The following is a 14,993-nucleotide window of genomic DNA, read 5'->3' as shown; positions in this document are numbered from 1 at the left end:
TAATAATATCTACCATTATTATATTTACCATCATATCTTGAGAGGCCTATGAGGATGACTCGTCATAATTATGCACCCACTCTTATTCAGACAAGACCATACATCAGCCAACGAATTTAAATATTTCTTCTTTCCTTACACCATAGTTCTCTGGAACAGCCTACCGGCCTCAGTTGTACAGCAGGCAGACCTAGAGAGGTTCAAGCGTTGCCTTAGCCCAGGGACCTATACAAACATAACATGTTTGTATAGGTCCCTGCTTAGCCCCACTCTACTCCCCAGTCGTCCCTGAATGCACAAAACAGTGTTTTTAACAACTTTTAACCTATAAATGTTTCTTCTTGTTTAACACTATCACACTTTTATCTTCACCTCACTTTCATGCTTTGAAGTCTCCCTTTCAATGCTTTTAAACCTTTTATTCTTGCAATAATACATTCAATGACCTGTACAAACAGGAGTCTAGCTGGTAAAATTGTTGTGTTTAACAGTAGAATGACACAGGGTTAGCATTTATCTTTTTGTCTACATACTTTTTCGATCGTTGAATTGTTTTCTCTACCGATCTATAAAAATTCATGTTTTATGCTAATATAAGCATATTTTGATTTGATGAAACGATTGATTATTTCGAACGATGGATTCTGTTTGCCAACGAGAGCACGTTTGTTTCAAAAGGCGGTCACCAGTCTACAAGTGTTTCATGCATATTTTTGTATCTTCTCTTATAATAATTACAAATACTATACGAATCGTAAATAACTATTGTTTTATTACGTCCATTTTATATGGAAATGACTTTTCTTTTAAAACTTTGTAAAGCATTTTTTCTATAAAAATCCATTTACCCCGTCCTTGTTGTTTACAGTGGTTGCAAATTCTAAATCATGGCAACTAAAGGCGATGTTAAAGCCAAAAAAGGCGATAAAAAGAGTGCCAAGAAACTAGACGACGCACTGGCAAATTTAGGCCCAAGCGAAACACCTCAGGCAGAGGGACGGGAATCTATTGAAATTCCAGAAGTAACAGAAAACACCCAACCAAAAGCACCATCACCTGAAACGGTGTATGACGAACCGACACTGTCCGAACTAATAGTCATAAGGTAATGACAACGATGTAAAACAATGAATACTTTATGGCAATTTAAAAAATAGTATGTCCTCACTAGTAATGTTCATGTGCACACTTCTTGAACTGAATCATATCCATGAGTATTAGATTTTATTGATCATCAGTGATAATTTTTCATTTTTAACCAATGAGTTTTTAAAGTGCACATATGCTGAAACAATGAGCTTTTTTCAAAAGTTATGAGATTTTTTGGTTTTCAAATTATTCAGAGCAAGGATGATTTTTCCTTGCATGCTACAAATATATATCGTAGACGTACCTAAAATCGCCGTAAACCTTGGTTCGCCGTATTTACAAGTCTTGTTTTGATCACGCGATATTTCCGCGCATGCGCGAGATGTGACGTCACAGTGTTGTGAGAAAGCTGTTCCCACGGAAGGAAACTGTCAAACTCGACAAAATGCGATTTAAACAGGTATTTAACAAGTAATTAAGAATTTAATCGATAAAAAGCTTATTTTTATTATTCCAAAAATGAATATTATTGAAAAAACAAACAAATCACACAAAATTCCGTTTTTAAACATTGTAACATTTGCCGTCTGCTCTGTTTACATTTATCAATGAAGATCACGTGACCGTAGTATTTCGTAGTAAGGCCAAACTATTTGTATGGATGGTTTTTCTGACCCATGTTCTGATAGATAAATTTGAAGATGCATTTTTTTTCATTTTTACATCAGGCACATCCCACACCTGTGAAGAAACATTATAGGGTTTATTCACCAAGTGCCCTCACAAATGCTTATAGGATGGTGAAAGAGGAAGGCCTAACTGTCTACAGGGCTAGTAGAATGTTTAATGTGCCAGAAAGAACACTTAGAGACAGGTTTATTGGCAGAGTTGATCCTGAGTTGTGTGTTATGGGCAAACTTCCATTACTTGACCAGTTTGAAGAAGCTAAGCTTGTCAATCATTTCAAGAGGATGGCTGACTTAGGTTATGGCTATACCCAGCAAGAATGCATCGATGTTGCAAGTGAGTTTGCTGTTCAGCTGGGGAAACGCACCAAAGATAAACCTCTGTCTATGAAATGGATGAAAGGATTTCTAAAGCGGTGGCCAGAGATGCGGGTAACAAAACCCAGAGCACTGGAGTTTGTTAGGGCAAAGATGGCTAGTGAGGGTGTTGTCATGACATACTTTGATAATCTTGAAACCTGTCTGCAAAAAAATGAAAAAAGTGGTTCAGCCATTCCACCATATTTCGTGTTCCCTGGCAAGAAAATGAACTATGACCTACTAAAGGGTTCTTCAGCAGGAGCAAGTGGAACTGTATCCGATTCAGGGTGGTCAAATATGGATGTGTTTCGCAAATATCTTACAGAGCACTTCATACAGTTTGTACCAGGAAGGGGCGATCAAAAGGTTCTTTTGCTCCTAGATGGACATAGGTCACATGTTGCCCTAACACTGGCTGAGTGGGCAAAAGACAACAACGTCATACTATACATCCTACCTGCACATACAAGCCACATTCTGCAGCCCCTTGATGTTGGATGCTATGGACCCTTTCAGAGGATGTACCATGTCCAATTGCACAAATACATACGACAAACACATGCTGCCATCACCAAGTACAGCATAGCCGAAATTTCTTGTAAGGTATATAACAGGGCCTTATGTGCGGATAATTTGCAGTCTTCTTTTAGAAGAACAGGAATTTACCCTCTGGATAGAACTGTTGTACCAAAGAGCAGCATGGTTCCAGCTGAGGTATTTCATGACAGTTGTGACAGTCAGTCAAGTCAAGCTACCGTTGAAGAAGGGGGGATTCCATTGGATGTATTTCAAGAAAAAGAACTACAGCTTGTAAAAAAGAAGAATGAATCGGTCAGGAAACCTTACAGAACAGTTAGTAAGCTTGTGTCTGGCAAAGAACTGACCAGTGACAATGTCATAAATGCCATCCAACAACATGAACAGGTCATGAAAAGACCCAAGAAGACAACAAAATCAGTCCCAGCCAGGTTATTGAAAACAACAAGCAAGTCATGTGTTATAAAAAAAGCCCCTGAACAAAACTTCATTGTAGACAGTCCGAAGCCAGGTCCATCGCGCATGAATGTGATCCCAGGAACATCAAGCAGTGATGATGATGATGATGATGATGATGATGAAACTTGTTGTGCCTGTGATCGGTTTCAAACCGAAGAGCAGGCAGCATGTTTATCACTTACCTTTGTTAAGTGGGCACAGTGTGATGGGATTCGCAATGGTATGCCATGCTTGCACTGGACACACCTAGGTTATTGCACACCAGTGAAAGTAATAAGAAGGGGTGATGCATTCTACTGTCCCCATTGCCAAAAACCAGAAGAATAAAATAAAGTCATATTAAAAACTGTAAATATGTTACACTGTTAAAGTTTCCAGTTATAAAAAACAAACATTTAACAACCAATTTTTTTTAACACTTGTCAGACTATTGCAAGTATATGTTATGAACACAGAACCACAAATAAACTAGTTTTGGCCTTAATTGCAACCAAGGCTATGACGACGTCATTTCCGGCGATTCAAGGTACATTCAAAACAAAAGACGCAGTCAAGCATGTGTGTGTTATTTTTGGATTATAAACTACGAGGATGCTTACTTTGACGTTCATTTTTGTGTGGAATATAAGTTTAAAGGATTAACTTCATGAAACAAGTAAGTTTATTGCTTCTTACTTTAGTTTTTGATTTGCAATTTGTGATTCTTTGTGACTACGGCGATCCATGGTTAGTCGAGGATATATATAGTTATTTGCAATTGAGGTAAAAACTTGTTCGAAATAGTAGATGTACTTGCCTCGCTGACCCTCTCGGATGATGCAACATGTTTATTACTTTCGGCAATTCCAAATGCAGCCTTCAAAGTTACTTGAATTTGACAGGGTTTAAATTTTTTTTTGGTGCAATTTTTGGCAGTTCAGAAAGCGAAAGCGGATGCGAACATTTGGATGGTTTGACGCTGTCTTATTCAACCTTATAGTTCATGCACAAAGCAGAGAACCAGTATGAAACGCAGATTTGAATGACGTAGTTCACATATAGCCGGTGTTATAGTAAAAATCATCTTTTGCGTTCCGATAAAATGGGGAAGAATTCAGGCCGTGTTAAGTATTGACAAGTATCTTTCCGATTTTTTCTTTCTTGAGAAAAAATGCACTTTTTTAGACGCAGATATTTTTTTCATGCGTTTTTGGTAATTTCAATGCGCAAATAACGCAAAACGCACATGAAAAATTATCACTGGATCAGTGTGCAATCTAATAGCCAGTTGATGAGCTACATTGTACCATTCCCTTATATCAATCGATTCTCTTATAGTGTCATCATCTTCTGATGTCTATCACTTTGTAAACATTTAGAACACGGCTCTCGTGATGATATCACACTCATCTGCTCCGAGCATTTTTTTCTTCAATTACATTACTTATTACTAAATTACTACGCTTGAAAATAAATACAGACACAACCAAAATGAGAAAAAAGTATAATTGCATTTCAAAATTTTATTTCATTCGAAATAATGTATCCCTATTCCATTGCTAAGTGAGGCAGCCATCTGTGCTAGTGTAAACACAACACTTTCATGTATTTGATTTATTTTTAGGAAATTCATTTACTTTTTCCTAATTCTCAGAAAATGTTGCATGGATCAATATGTGGGTGAACAAGGCGATAATAGGTGATTGACCATATACACATGTTCAGGGGGTATACCCCATCCGCGATTGGATGCTTATTTTATCAAATCTTATAATACATTAATAGTAACATATATGCAGAAATTTTGTTTGAACAAATGACAAACATTAGTGTTTTAGCAATTCTTGAGCAATTTTAGGTGTTGTTGTTGCTCAAAAGAAGGTTGACCAATAAAAAAGAAACTTCTTTACTTGTAAATAGAAGTTATAAAAAGTTTAATATTGTTCCAGCTTGTATAAATATTGTCAATGAATCGAAATTTCGAAGTTTAGTTGGCATACTGCCTATTACAATCAAGTACTCTTTTGTTTTTTTTATTTTCCATCTTGATACCAGGTAAACAAAGCTTGTAGTGGATGTAATTTGTAGGTGTGTATGGAAATATCGTCTTAGCAAGGTTAAACACACTGTAAATAAACAATTTTGACGATGATTTATCATTAAATGGGAATTAAATAAATCTTTAAAGGTAAATTGTTTATTGTGGCATTGTTTGCATTATTTCAGAAATTCTTTAACATGTTTCCTTAACAACTCTATACACGGTAATCATAGGATACTTTTATCATGCATTGTCATATTATAGGCCCTCCTCATACATGTAGTATTGCGACTTTAAGTTTAACCGAAAAAAAGTTTTAATTTATTTGATGGTTATACATGATAAAGAAGAGTATGCATATGATTCTGATAATACACAGATTCAAAAACATATAAATAAAATCATGTTTGTCTTTTTCCATTTTCGAACAATACCCATCAAAGATAAGATAAGATTTATTTTGAGTCGGCAAGAGTGAATAAACAACAAACATAAGCTCAGGCAGCTCTTACAACCGACTATAAAACATGATGAATAAGGATAACAAGTGTATAAAAGCTGAAAGACTGGAAACAATTTGTACTACAATTAAAAGGCAAATATACATAAAAATATATAGCATGATACAGTGGAACCCCTCTAAACCGGACAACCCCAGGACCGAGAGGAAATTCCGGTTTAGAGAGGATTCCGGTTTAGAGGGGTCATTGACTATCTAACTTTCAGAAAGTCAATTACATAGCCTAATGTGGAAAAAACACTTTCAGCAATTTTTAATAGTTTATTTACATATATCAGCAATATCAGTCACAACATAAATCAAACAGTGCACCCTGAAAAACAAACTATTTCATACATGTATGCATTTGTTAGGTGAATTTACTTTTTTCGCACAATATCCCTGATGGTCGATTTTCCTACCTCATATTTCTCTGACAGCATCTTTAGTGTAGATTTAGGGAACATCTCTGACTCTTTTATCAATTTGATTTTGTCTTGTAGAGACAATTCCACGCGCATTCCCTTAGAAGGAGGTTCGGACATTTTTAGTCTCAGTTATCTTAATTACCAATTTAAAAATCTAAATGAATATCTTAATGCAACTGCTTCAATAACTCTGCAAATCACCATTTTATATGGCACTATATTAGCAATTGTAATAAACAACACAAAATTAAATAAAATTATTAAAATTTAGCATGGCTTCCTACATCAAAAACAAAACACACTAAAGAACTCTATGTTCGTTATCAGTAATCATAATCAGTATTATCACCTCTAATGATCGATATGTACATCACAGGACAAGTATCTTTAAATTGTTTTGCGAATTTTACAGTTTGCGATTTTTTCGACCACCTTTATTAATGTCACGCGTCTTTAATCCGCTATTCACAACTTTTTGACACTATGTCTAAGGTGCAATAAACCGGCCCTGAGCGGTTTAGAGAGGTAACGTTGCGTATGGAATGGCCCAATTTTGATCCAAAGAATGACCGGTATTCGGAATTGAGGGATTCCGGTCTTGAGGAGATATTTTACTGGTAGCAGGCTCTTTCGGCCCCAAGCTCTTTCGGCCCAGTCCGAAATTTCAGGCTTTTTCGGCCCCAAGCTTATTCGGCCCCAAATCGACCAGGCTCATTCGGCCCCATATTTTATTACACCTATTAACTAGGGTGTATGATTGAATATATAAGATCGCATGCATTAAATTAAGAAATATGACTTTTAAATGTAAGATAAATCGTGCAAAAACTTGCGAGTTTTAATGCAACTCTTTGGAACTATTTTATTGCGCATTTACGCAGATGGAATCATTCCACGCGCTTCACAAATGTAAACAATTGAACATAATTTTTATTGAGTGACGTTAGGAATTGCTTCGACGTGTGTATGTATGTTGGTTTCTTAACCATATTAATTTTATAATAATGAATTAAGACTGATATAAGATATCATGGTATGAGATGGTTTTCTTTAATACAGTGAATGCAAGAGATTGTTTAGTATACTCTAACCTCAATGATGAACGCTTGGAATGATCATGACATGAATGAGACGCTTTCATAACAATAGTCCGTTCTGAGCCCAACACAGAGGTGAATGTAATGTAACCGTCATGCAAGAGATTGACAGAGCCTACAAAGCGTACAGAGCATGCAAAGCACACACAGCATTCAAAGCTAAGAAAAATACTAACAGCATATAACATTTAAGTAAAAAATAACCCACGTGAGGCACAAGTAAAACTTTAGAACTAAATCAAGTACACAAAGTAAAACTTCAGGACTAAATGATGTGATGCTCCCTTGCTGTGGAAATCCCATTCAATCTACAGCTTTTGCACTTTTAAAATGCAAAAAAATGTGTACATTTTCTAAAGTCTTCCGTTAGGCCACGACTTTTTTTTTTATTGGTTTACAAAAATTATTTTGAAAATGGTCCATCGGGCGGTCGAAAAAAAAAACACAAAAAAAAACATTATTGGAAAATTAAGTTAATACTAATAACATCAGAACAAAGACATCATATCTTTTATAACCTTAACACAGAGACGAAAAATCAAAATATGCAATGAAAGACATCTATATCTTCAAATGAAATGAGTCACCTAAAAGCACCTTTTGTAACATCAGGATATTTTAAACACTCCATTAAATGACATGCGTTCTTCTCCCATTAAAACGAAAAACTGCGCTTCATTTCCGTAATTCGATGCGCACCATTACGCAATGCGATGCCCGTTGCATAAATCTCATGTAAGATAAACTACTCATACACAAAGTATGTGTTTGCTCTTATTCGACTTATGACATCGTCCATGCAAAAAAATCGAGGTAGATCGATCCCCGCGTCGTCGCGGTAATGTTTGTTAAAGTTGTTGTTGTCATGAAAACTCGTTGATTTACAACGCAAAACGTCTTATTTGAACTGACGCGAATTAATACAATCATATTTGTCAACTTGGCTTTTGCTTTATTTTGATAATTTAATCCGAAGTTTAATGTTACCAAGTTTTTTTACTGGAATTGTAAACAAGGAGCCAGTTAAAGTCTTCCGAAAATGTGCAGTCTGTGTGAATTGACAGTTTGACGTCATCAAAGGAAAGCCGCTTGCTGTCTCAAGCAATAAAGCGACAAATTTCGCGCCGACAAAATTGGCTTCCTTTGTCTAGCAATCAACATGCCGAACCAATCGTGCGTTTGTTTCTCAATTGCAATCCTCCAATTTAATAATAGCACGTGCATAGCTCCGCCTTCGAATCTTTTGCAGAGAATGGAGGCGGAGTTTAACGGTTAATTGAGCTAGTATTTTACGCAAGTTGAGTTCCGATTTGCCGAAATTACTCGGCCCTAAGCATTAAAACGACAAATACATTTATCAATGATTTTCTGAGATATACCGATTTGTTCCGATTTCCAAACTTTCTGTACAGTTCCTATAAACTATGGTGGACGTGTTTACAAAATTCCTAAACACATATATCCTAAATAATGGCAGTGTTTTATTGGATTATTTATACTAATTATCAAATTGCACGGTAATACTTTTTTTATCTACTATAATATCGGGTTTGTTTAATATAATAAACATGTTAAACAATATAGTTGCGTCACAGACTCGGAAATAAATTTTGATGCGGTCGACATTTTACTGACGCTGATTTTCCTATTGTCTGTAAACAAATAAATTTTGAGAAGTGCCCATAAAAGGACTGGTACATACTGTGTCACATTGAAAAATATCCCGATCTCTGCAATATATGTGAACCAATCGTTGATTGTACTTACTTGATTTTATTCGCAACCGTACTCGAACCGGATCGTTTTTTTTCTCGGTTCGCTCGTTTTTCAGTGCGGTCGGGAATAAAATATATAAAAAAAGACAATTTTCCGATTTTATTTTTTTTCCCATTTTCCAAAAATTAGGGTCGGCGGTTTTGTAAACCAAGAAATATAAAAGTCGTGGCCTTAGGGAGTTCCGCAGCGAGGGGGCAGCAAATCGAATTCTTACCATATGTTGATGCGCGTACCCATCTTAAATGCTTTTACTTGGTTAGTAGACTGAACTTCAATTTTGCAACACTGGTTTCCGTGACACACGTTCACTGTGCAGATTTCTAATATTATTTGTTGTTTGTATCTTTAAAATGTAGTCTATCATAATTTGCAAAATGCATTTCATTTTTGCCTACTAACTATACGATATCCCATTATCTGTAATTAATTTTATTGTTATTTGTCAAGGCCCTCAATCTATCAAATCTGTGGCCGAATTTCGGCCGCAGTCCCTCACCTGAAAAGTATACTTTCCTCTTTTTTGGGGAAAAATTCCCCCTGATTAAAAAAAATTATTTTTATGTCCCCCACTATAGTAGTGGGGGACATATTGTTTTTGCCCTGTCGGTTGGTTGGTTGGTTGGTTGGTCTGTCTGTTGGTGTGTTTGCGCCAACTTTAACATTTTGCAATAACTTTTGCTATATTTAATATAGCAACTTGATATTTGGCATGCATGTGTATCTCATGGAGCTGCACATTTTGAGTGGTGAAAGGTCAAGGTCATCCTTCAAGGTCTGAGGTCAAATATATGTGGCCAAAATCGCTCATTTTATGAATACTTTTGCAATATTGAAGATAGCAACTTGATATTTGGCATGCATGTGTATCTCATGGAGCTGCACATTTTGAGTGGTGAAAGGTCAAGGTCATACTTCAAGGTCAAGGTCATCCTTCAAGGTCAGAGGTCAAATATATGTGGCCCAAATTGCTTAGTTTATGAATACTTTTGCAATATTGAAGATAGCAACTTGATATTTGGCATGCATGTGTATCTCATGGAGCTGCACATTTTGAGTGGTGAAAGGTCAAGGTCATCCTTCAAGGTCAGAGGTTAAATATATGTGGCCCAAATCGCTTATTTTATGAATACTTTTGCAATATTGAAGATAGCAACTTGATATTTGGCATGCATGTGTATTTCATGGAGCTGCACATTTTGAGTGGTGAAAGGTCAAGGTCAAGGTCATCCTTCAAGGTCAAATATATGGGTCAAAATTGCTCATGTAATGTCACTTCTGCAATATTGAAGCTAGCAATTTTATATTTGAAATGCATGTGCATCTCATGGAGCTGCACATTTTGAGTGGTGAAGGGTCAAAGTCAAGGTCATCCTTCAAGGTCAAACATCATATCGGGGGACATTGTGTTTCACAAACACATCTTGTTTTTTTTTAAAGATGTGTCTTATGATTATTATATCTCAATTTGATTTCAATTTAATGTTGTCAAACATACTTAATTATGAAAAAAGAAATGAATATAGTGCAAACATGTACAAATGTAGTAATGAGAGAGTAAGTAAAAAAATCCCCCAAAAAGGGAAACGCCGCGAAAATTCCCCCTCATGAGGGTAGCAACCCGTTCCCCTAAAATGGATTGAGGGCCCTGTTTGTCATTTTCACTGTACATCCTCAGGCCTCAACACTAACTTTTTTTTACTAGCCCATTCGGGCTAGTAAATGCAAAACCTACAAGCCCTGACCAATCTTTCATGTGCCCTGACCCAAGTATTATCAAAACATTTATATTTATCATTCAACTTGTGTTTTCTTGTGCGTGGAAATGCGCAATTATGATTCAATCATTCTTATTAGCTTGCCTTACTAATGCTAATTTTGCAAAATAATGTGTTACGGTAGTCGTGAAATTGTACAGGGTTAACTCCCTTTAAGTTTTATACTAAAGTAAAAGCCAGGATCAACCTTTAATATTAGTTTTGCTAATTGAATTGCGTAAAAAAGATTGTCAACACTTGTAATCGATCAAACAAATTAAAGTTATTTAAAATTGATAAATAACTAATAATTGTAATGTTACTCTGTGCTAATGTCAAGTTTGATACCTTCATTGATCCCAGATGATCTTGGGCGATCTTGGCTTTTAGTTTAAAACCTATTTTTATCAAGAAAACACGTCACTGCGAGAAAACCAATCAAAAACCATATCTAGACTAGCGGAATTCCGTTTAAAAATAGGTACTGATGTGTTTTCTCGATAAAAATACGTTCCAAATTTATTTCGAGATATGATTCGTTAAAAAGCATTTGTTGTCTCCGACTTCACTCTGGGATTTAATTGTCATCTGTTCGTACTGTATTAAGATTTGTACATCTTTGAAAAGCTTATTTGAAATGCAGTTTATTGATATAAAACACATAATCCCGCCCACCTAGGTACAGGCAGTGAATGTCGTTAGGATGTGCCTTAGTGTCAACCCCTCACAGATCCTAATTTCACTTCTTCTTGTCCACCATCTTGGACGCTAACTTAAAAACAGGCATGCTCAATCTTTATACATCTACTATCTCCGGTATCCTCCGCAATATAGAGGGTTGTGAATAGCAATGTACAATCGCATATATCTGGCTACCTTCGCTAACCAATAGTTAAGTCAGTTGTCGTTCGGCAAACTCTTGACATGCTTCGTTGGCACTCGTTATACAGAATTATCCCTGTAAATCATTTATAGGGGTCGACAATTTTTTTTAGCTCTACTTGCCAAAGGCCTGAAGAGCTTATGTCATGGCGTGGTTTCCGTCGTCCGTGCGTGCGTGTGCTAGACTTTTTCTTGTTTACGCGATAAAGTCCACAGTTTTCATCCGATTCTTTTCAATTTGCCCTGCAGGGCGAGTAGCTAAGAATTTTCACTTGCCCTGCTAAAATATGTACTTGCCCTGCAATTTATTGAAAAATGCAATTAATCAGTAACTAATATGATATATTTTGATTTTCTATTGGTTATCATATAGAACTGTTAACTCATGAACTTCAATAAAGTTAATTAACTGTTTTAACACACTTTTAACTTGTTTGTTTTTCATTTTGTCCTCATGGTCACAATCATTATGATTACACTTTAGGAGCATTGGAGAGTCCGAAAGGCATTTTGTTAAACTCAAACAAGCTTCTGTGTGTACAAAAGGCAGTTTTCTCTTTGTCATTTTCGTCCATTAAAACTTGCGAATAGCCACTCTTTAAATCTAAAGATGTTAAGAATTTAGACGAATTTTTTAGCAGTATTAAAAGACTCTATACCGTACTGTATAGGATACATTCACGGAACATATCGGTATGGACTCGTTATGGGAACAGGACTAATTTTAGCGCAGTGTGCAAAAATCAACATCCGGTTAATTTTTAATTGTCGATTTAACGTTGTTTTGTTTGGTAAAGATGTGTTAAAACTTAAAATTTTTAATCTTTTGGGCCAGAAATGCCACTCGCCCTGCAGGCCGAGCGCTGCCGGAACATTCACTCGTGCGGAGCCGATTTCTTCTCATAATTACGAGCGGGCGAGTGGATTTGTCGAGCCCTGATTTATAAAATTATTTAGTTTATTGGGAAAATGGGGCAATGTTGGGGAAAATTATGGTATGATATGATATTTGGGAAAAAAAATTTGCAATTGGGAAACAGCCGAAAAAGAGCGTTTTTTGGGGGGGGGGGAAATCACTGTTTTTCCAGGGTGATGCTTTGATTTTTAAATTATGTAACACATAAATATATTAGTTTAATATTAATGGCTTAGTAAGCACTGTGTTTTGATTGATGGCAATGTCAGCAGTATGTTTTGATTTATGGCAATGTTATCAGTGTTTTTTTTTGGTATAACGTAAGCAGTGTGTTTTATTTGATGGCTTAGTCAGCACTTTGTTTTGATTGATGGCATAGTCAGCAGTGTGTTTTGATTGATGGCTATGTCAGCAGTATGTTTTGATTGATGGCAATGTTGTCAGTGTGTTTTGTTTGGTGGCAATGTAAGCAATGTGTTTTAATTGATGGCTTAGTCAGCACTGTGTTTTGATTGATGGCTTAGTCAGCACTGTGTTTTGATTGATGGCATAGCAAGCAGTGTGTTTTGATTGATTGCTATGTCAGCAGTGTGTTTTGATTGGTGACATAGTCAGCAATGTGTTTTGATTGATGGTATGTTATCAGTGTGTTTTGTTTGCAATGTAAGCAGTGTGTTTTGATTTATGGCATAATCAGCAGTGTATTTTAATTGATGGCTTAGTCAGCAATGTGTTTTGATTGATGGCATAGTCAGCAGTTTGTTTTAATTGATGACATAGTCAGCAGTGTGTTTTGAATAATGGCTTAGTCAGCAGTGTGTTTTAATTGATGGCTAAGTCAGCAGTGTGTTTTAATTGATGACATAGTCAGCTGTGTGTTTTGAATGATGGCTAATTCAGCAGTGTGTTTTAATTGATGACATAGTCAGCAGTGTGTTTTGAATGATGGCTAAGTCAGCAGTGTGTTTTGATTGATGACAAAGTCAGCAGTGTGTTTTGAATGATGGCTAAGTCAGCAGTGTGTTTTAATTGATGACATAGTCAGCAGTGTGTTTTACTTGATGGCTAAGTCAGCAGTGTGTTATGATTGATGGCCTGTACAGTGGTCACTTTTGGGTAAGTCAGGGACTGAAAGAGTTCCCAGATACATTTGCCATGGCAATCGGTGAGAAATTAAAGGCAGAGAAAGAAAGAAACTTTTTCAAGTATGTGGTAAAGCTACCATATTCTCAACAATTATCAAGCTGAAGACAACACTTGAGTTGAAGTTCGCCCTTCCATGTCAATACTTATAAAATAGTATTCTAACATGGAAGAGTAAACTATCTGACATGTTCCCTGCTTATCTGTTGGCTTTATTATTGTGTTCATTAGCATAAAAAGAAAGTATTGCACATTTATATTTGTTAATTATTAATAAATAAACTTGTACACATTAGAAATGATAATACTGTTTTTGACTAAGAGGCAATCATTTGGGCAATACAATTCTCAATAAGTGAAAAGCAGAGGAAGAAGGAATATAGTCTAAACAAGGGCTTAGGCAATATGCATCATTATTGCTTAAGTATATAATTTTATTGAAATGTATCATTTATTTAATGCTGTTGACCTTTTTATGCCCCCGTATCGAATGATCGGGGGTATATTGTTTTTGGCCTGTCTGTGTGTGTGTGTCTGTCCCAAACCTTTAACTTTGGTCACAACTTTTGCAATATTGAAGATAGCAATTTGATATTTGACATGCATGTGTATCTCATGGAGCTGCACATTTTGAGTGGTCAAAGGTCAAGGTCATACTTCAAGGTCAAAGACATGGCTTCAAAGCGGCGCAGTAGGGGGCACTGTGTTTCACAGACACAGTTCTTGTTGAGTTTACAATGTTATTTATATATTGTTACACAAATTTATAAAAATGTGTTCCGCAAATAACTTCGCAAGAAATACAAATAATTTATTTGATTTAACATTCTTTCTACATATTCAAATGTTGGTTTTAGACTGAAAAAATAAAAGTTCTTAAAATCGTGCATACATGTACTCGTTTTAGAAATAAAAGCTCAGGATTGTGTCTCTTTTTTGTGGTTTATTTGAGCAGGGAATTTTAAACTACTTAGCTTACTTGTTAGACCAATTAGACAATATGACAGATTAATGAACTAATTATTAAAATGTATTCATTAGTTCCTTAAGTGCAACAGTGTCATAATCTGTTCACATTATTGCTAGCCTGCATTTATTAGTCCATACAGAATATTGTGGGCTTTGTTCTTTGAAGACTGAATGAAAGTTGTAGTCTGCGGTAGATTGCAATCAACTATTGAACTTCATATTGATTTGAATCCCTCCTTGATCCGTATCGGCCAAGTAAAAGGGTATTAGAATGAATTCTGCCAGGATATGGTGTACTGTTGATCACTGGTGGTTAGGAGGCTTCATACTTGTGTAGTGTTGCTTGCATGGAGGAATATTTACTGTACATCTGTTTTT

General features: G+C 35.9%; 1 protein-coding gene across 4 annotated transcripts in view; it reads left to right on the top strand.

The window, feature by feature from the left end:
* The first annotated feature begins 838 nt into the window (after positions 1–838).
* The window catches only part of LOC127874454 (radial spoke head 10 homolog B-like), a 64,651-nt gene continuing 50,496 nt past the window's right edge, over positions 839–14,993 (top strand). For 2 of the 4 annotated variants that reach the window (XM_052418785.1, XM_052418784.1), the window contains exon 1: positions 839–1,105. In XM_052418785.1, coding sequence (XP_052274745.1) covers positions 888–1,105 — 218 coding nt within the window. In that variant the 5' untranslated portion in view covers positions 839–887. The remainder of the gene's footprint in view (positions 1,106–14,993) is intronic. The other 2 variants (XM_052418787.1, XM_052418786.1) reach the window with 1 other exon arrangement.

Source organism: Dreissena polymorpha, chromosome 3 (genome assembly GCF_020536995.1).
Source record: "Dreissena polymorpha isolate Duluth1 chromosome 3, UMN_Dpol_1.0, whole genome shotgun sequence".
Taxonomy (NCBI): domain Eukaryota; kingdom Metazoa; phylum Mollusca; class Bivalvia; order Myida; family Dreissenidae; genus Dreissena; species Dreissena polymorpha.
This window is presented reverse-complemented; position numbering and strand designations above follow the sequence as displayed.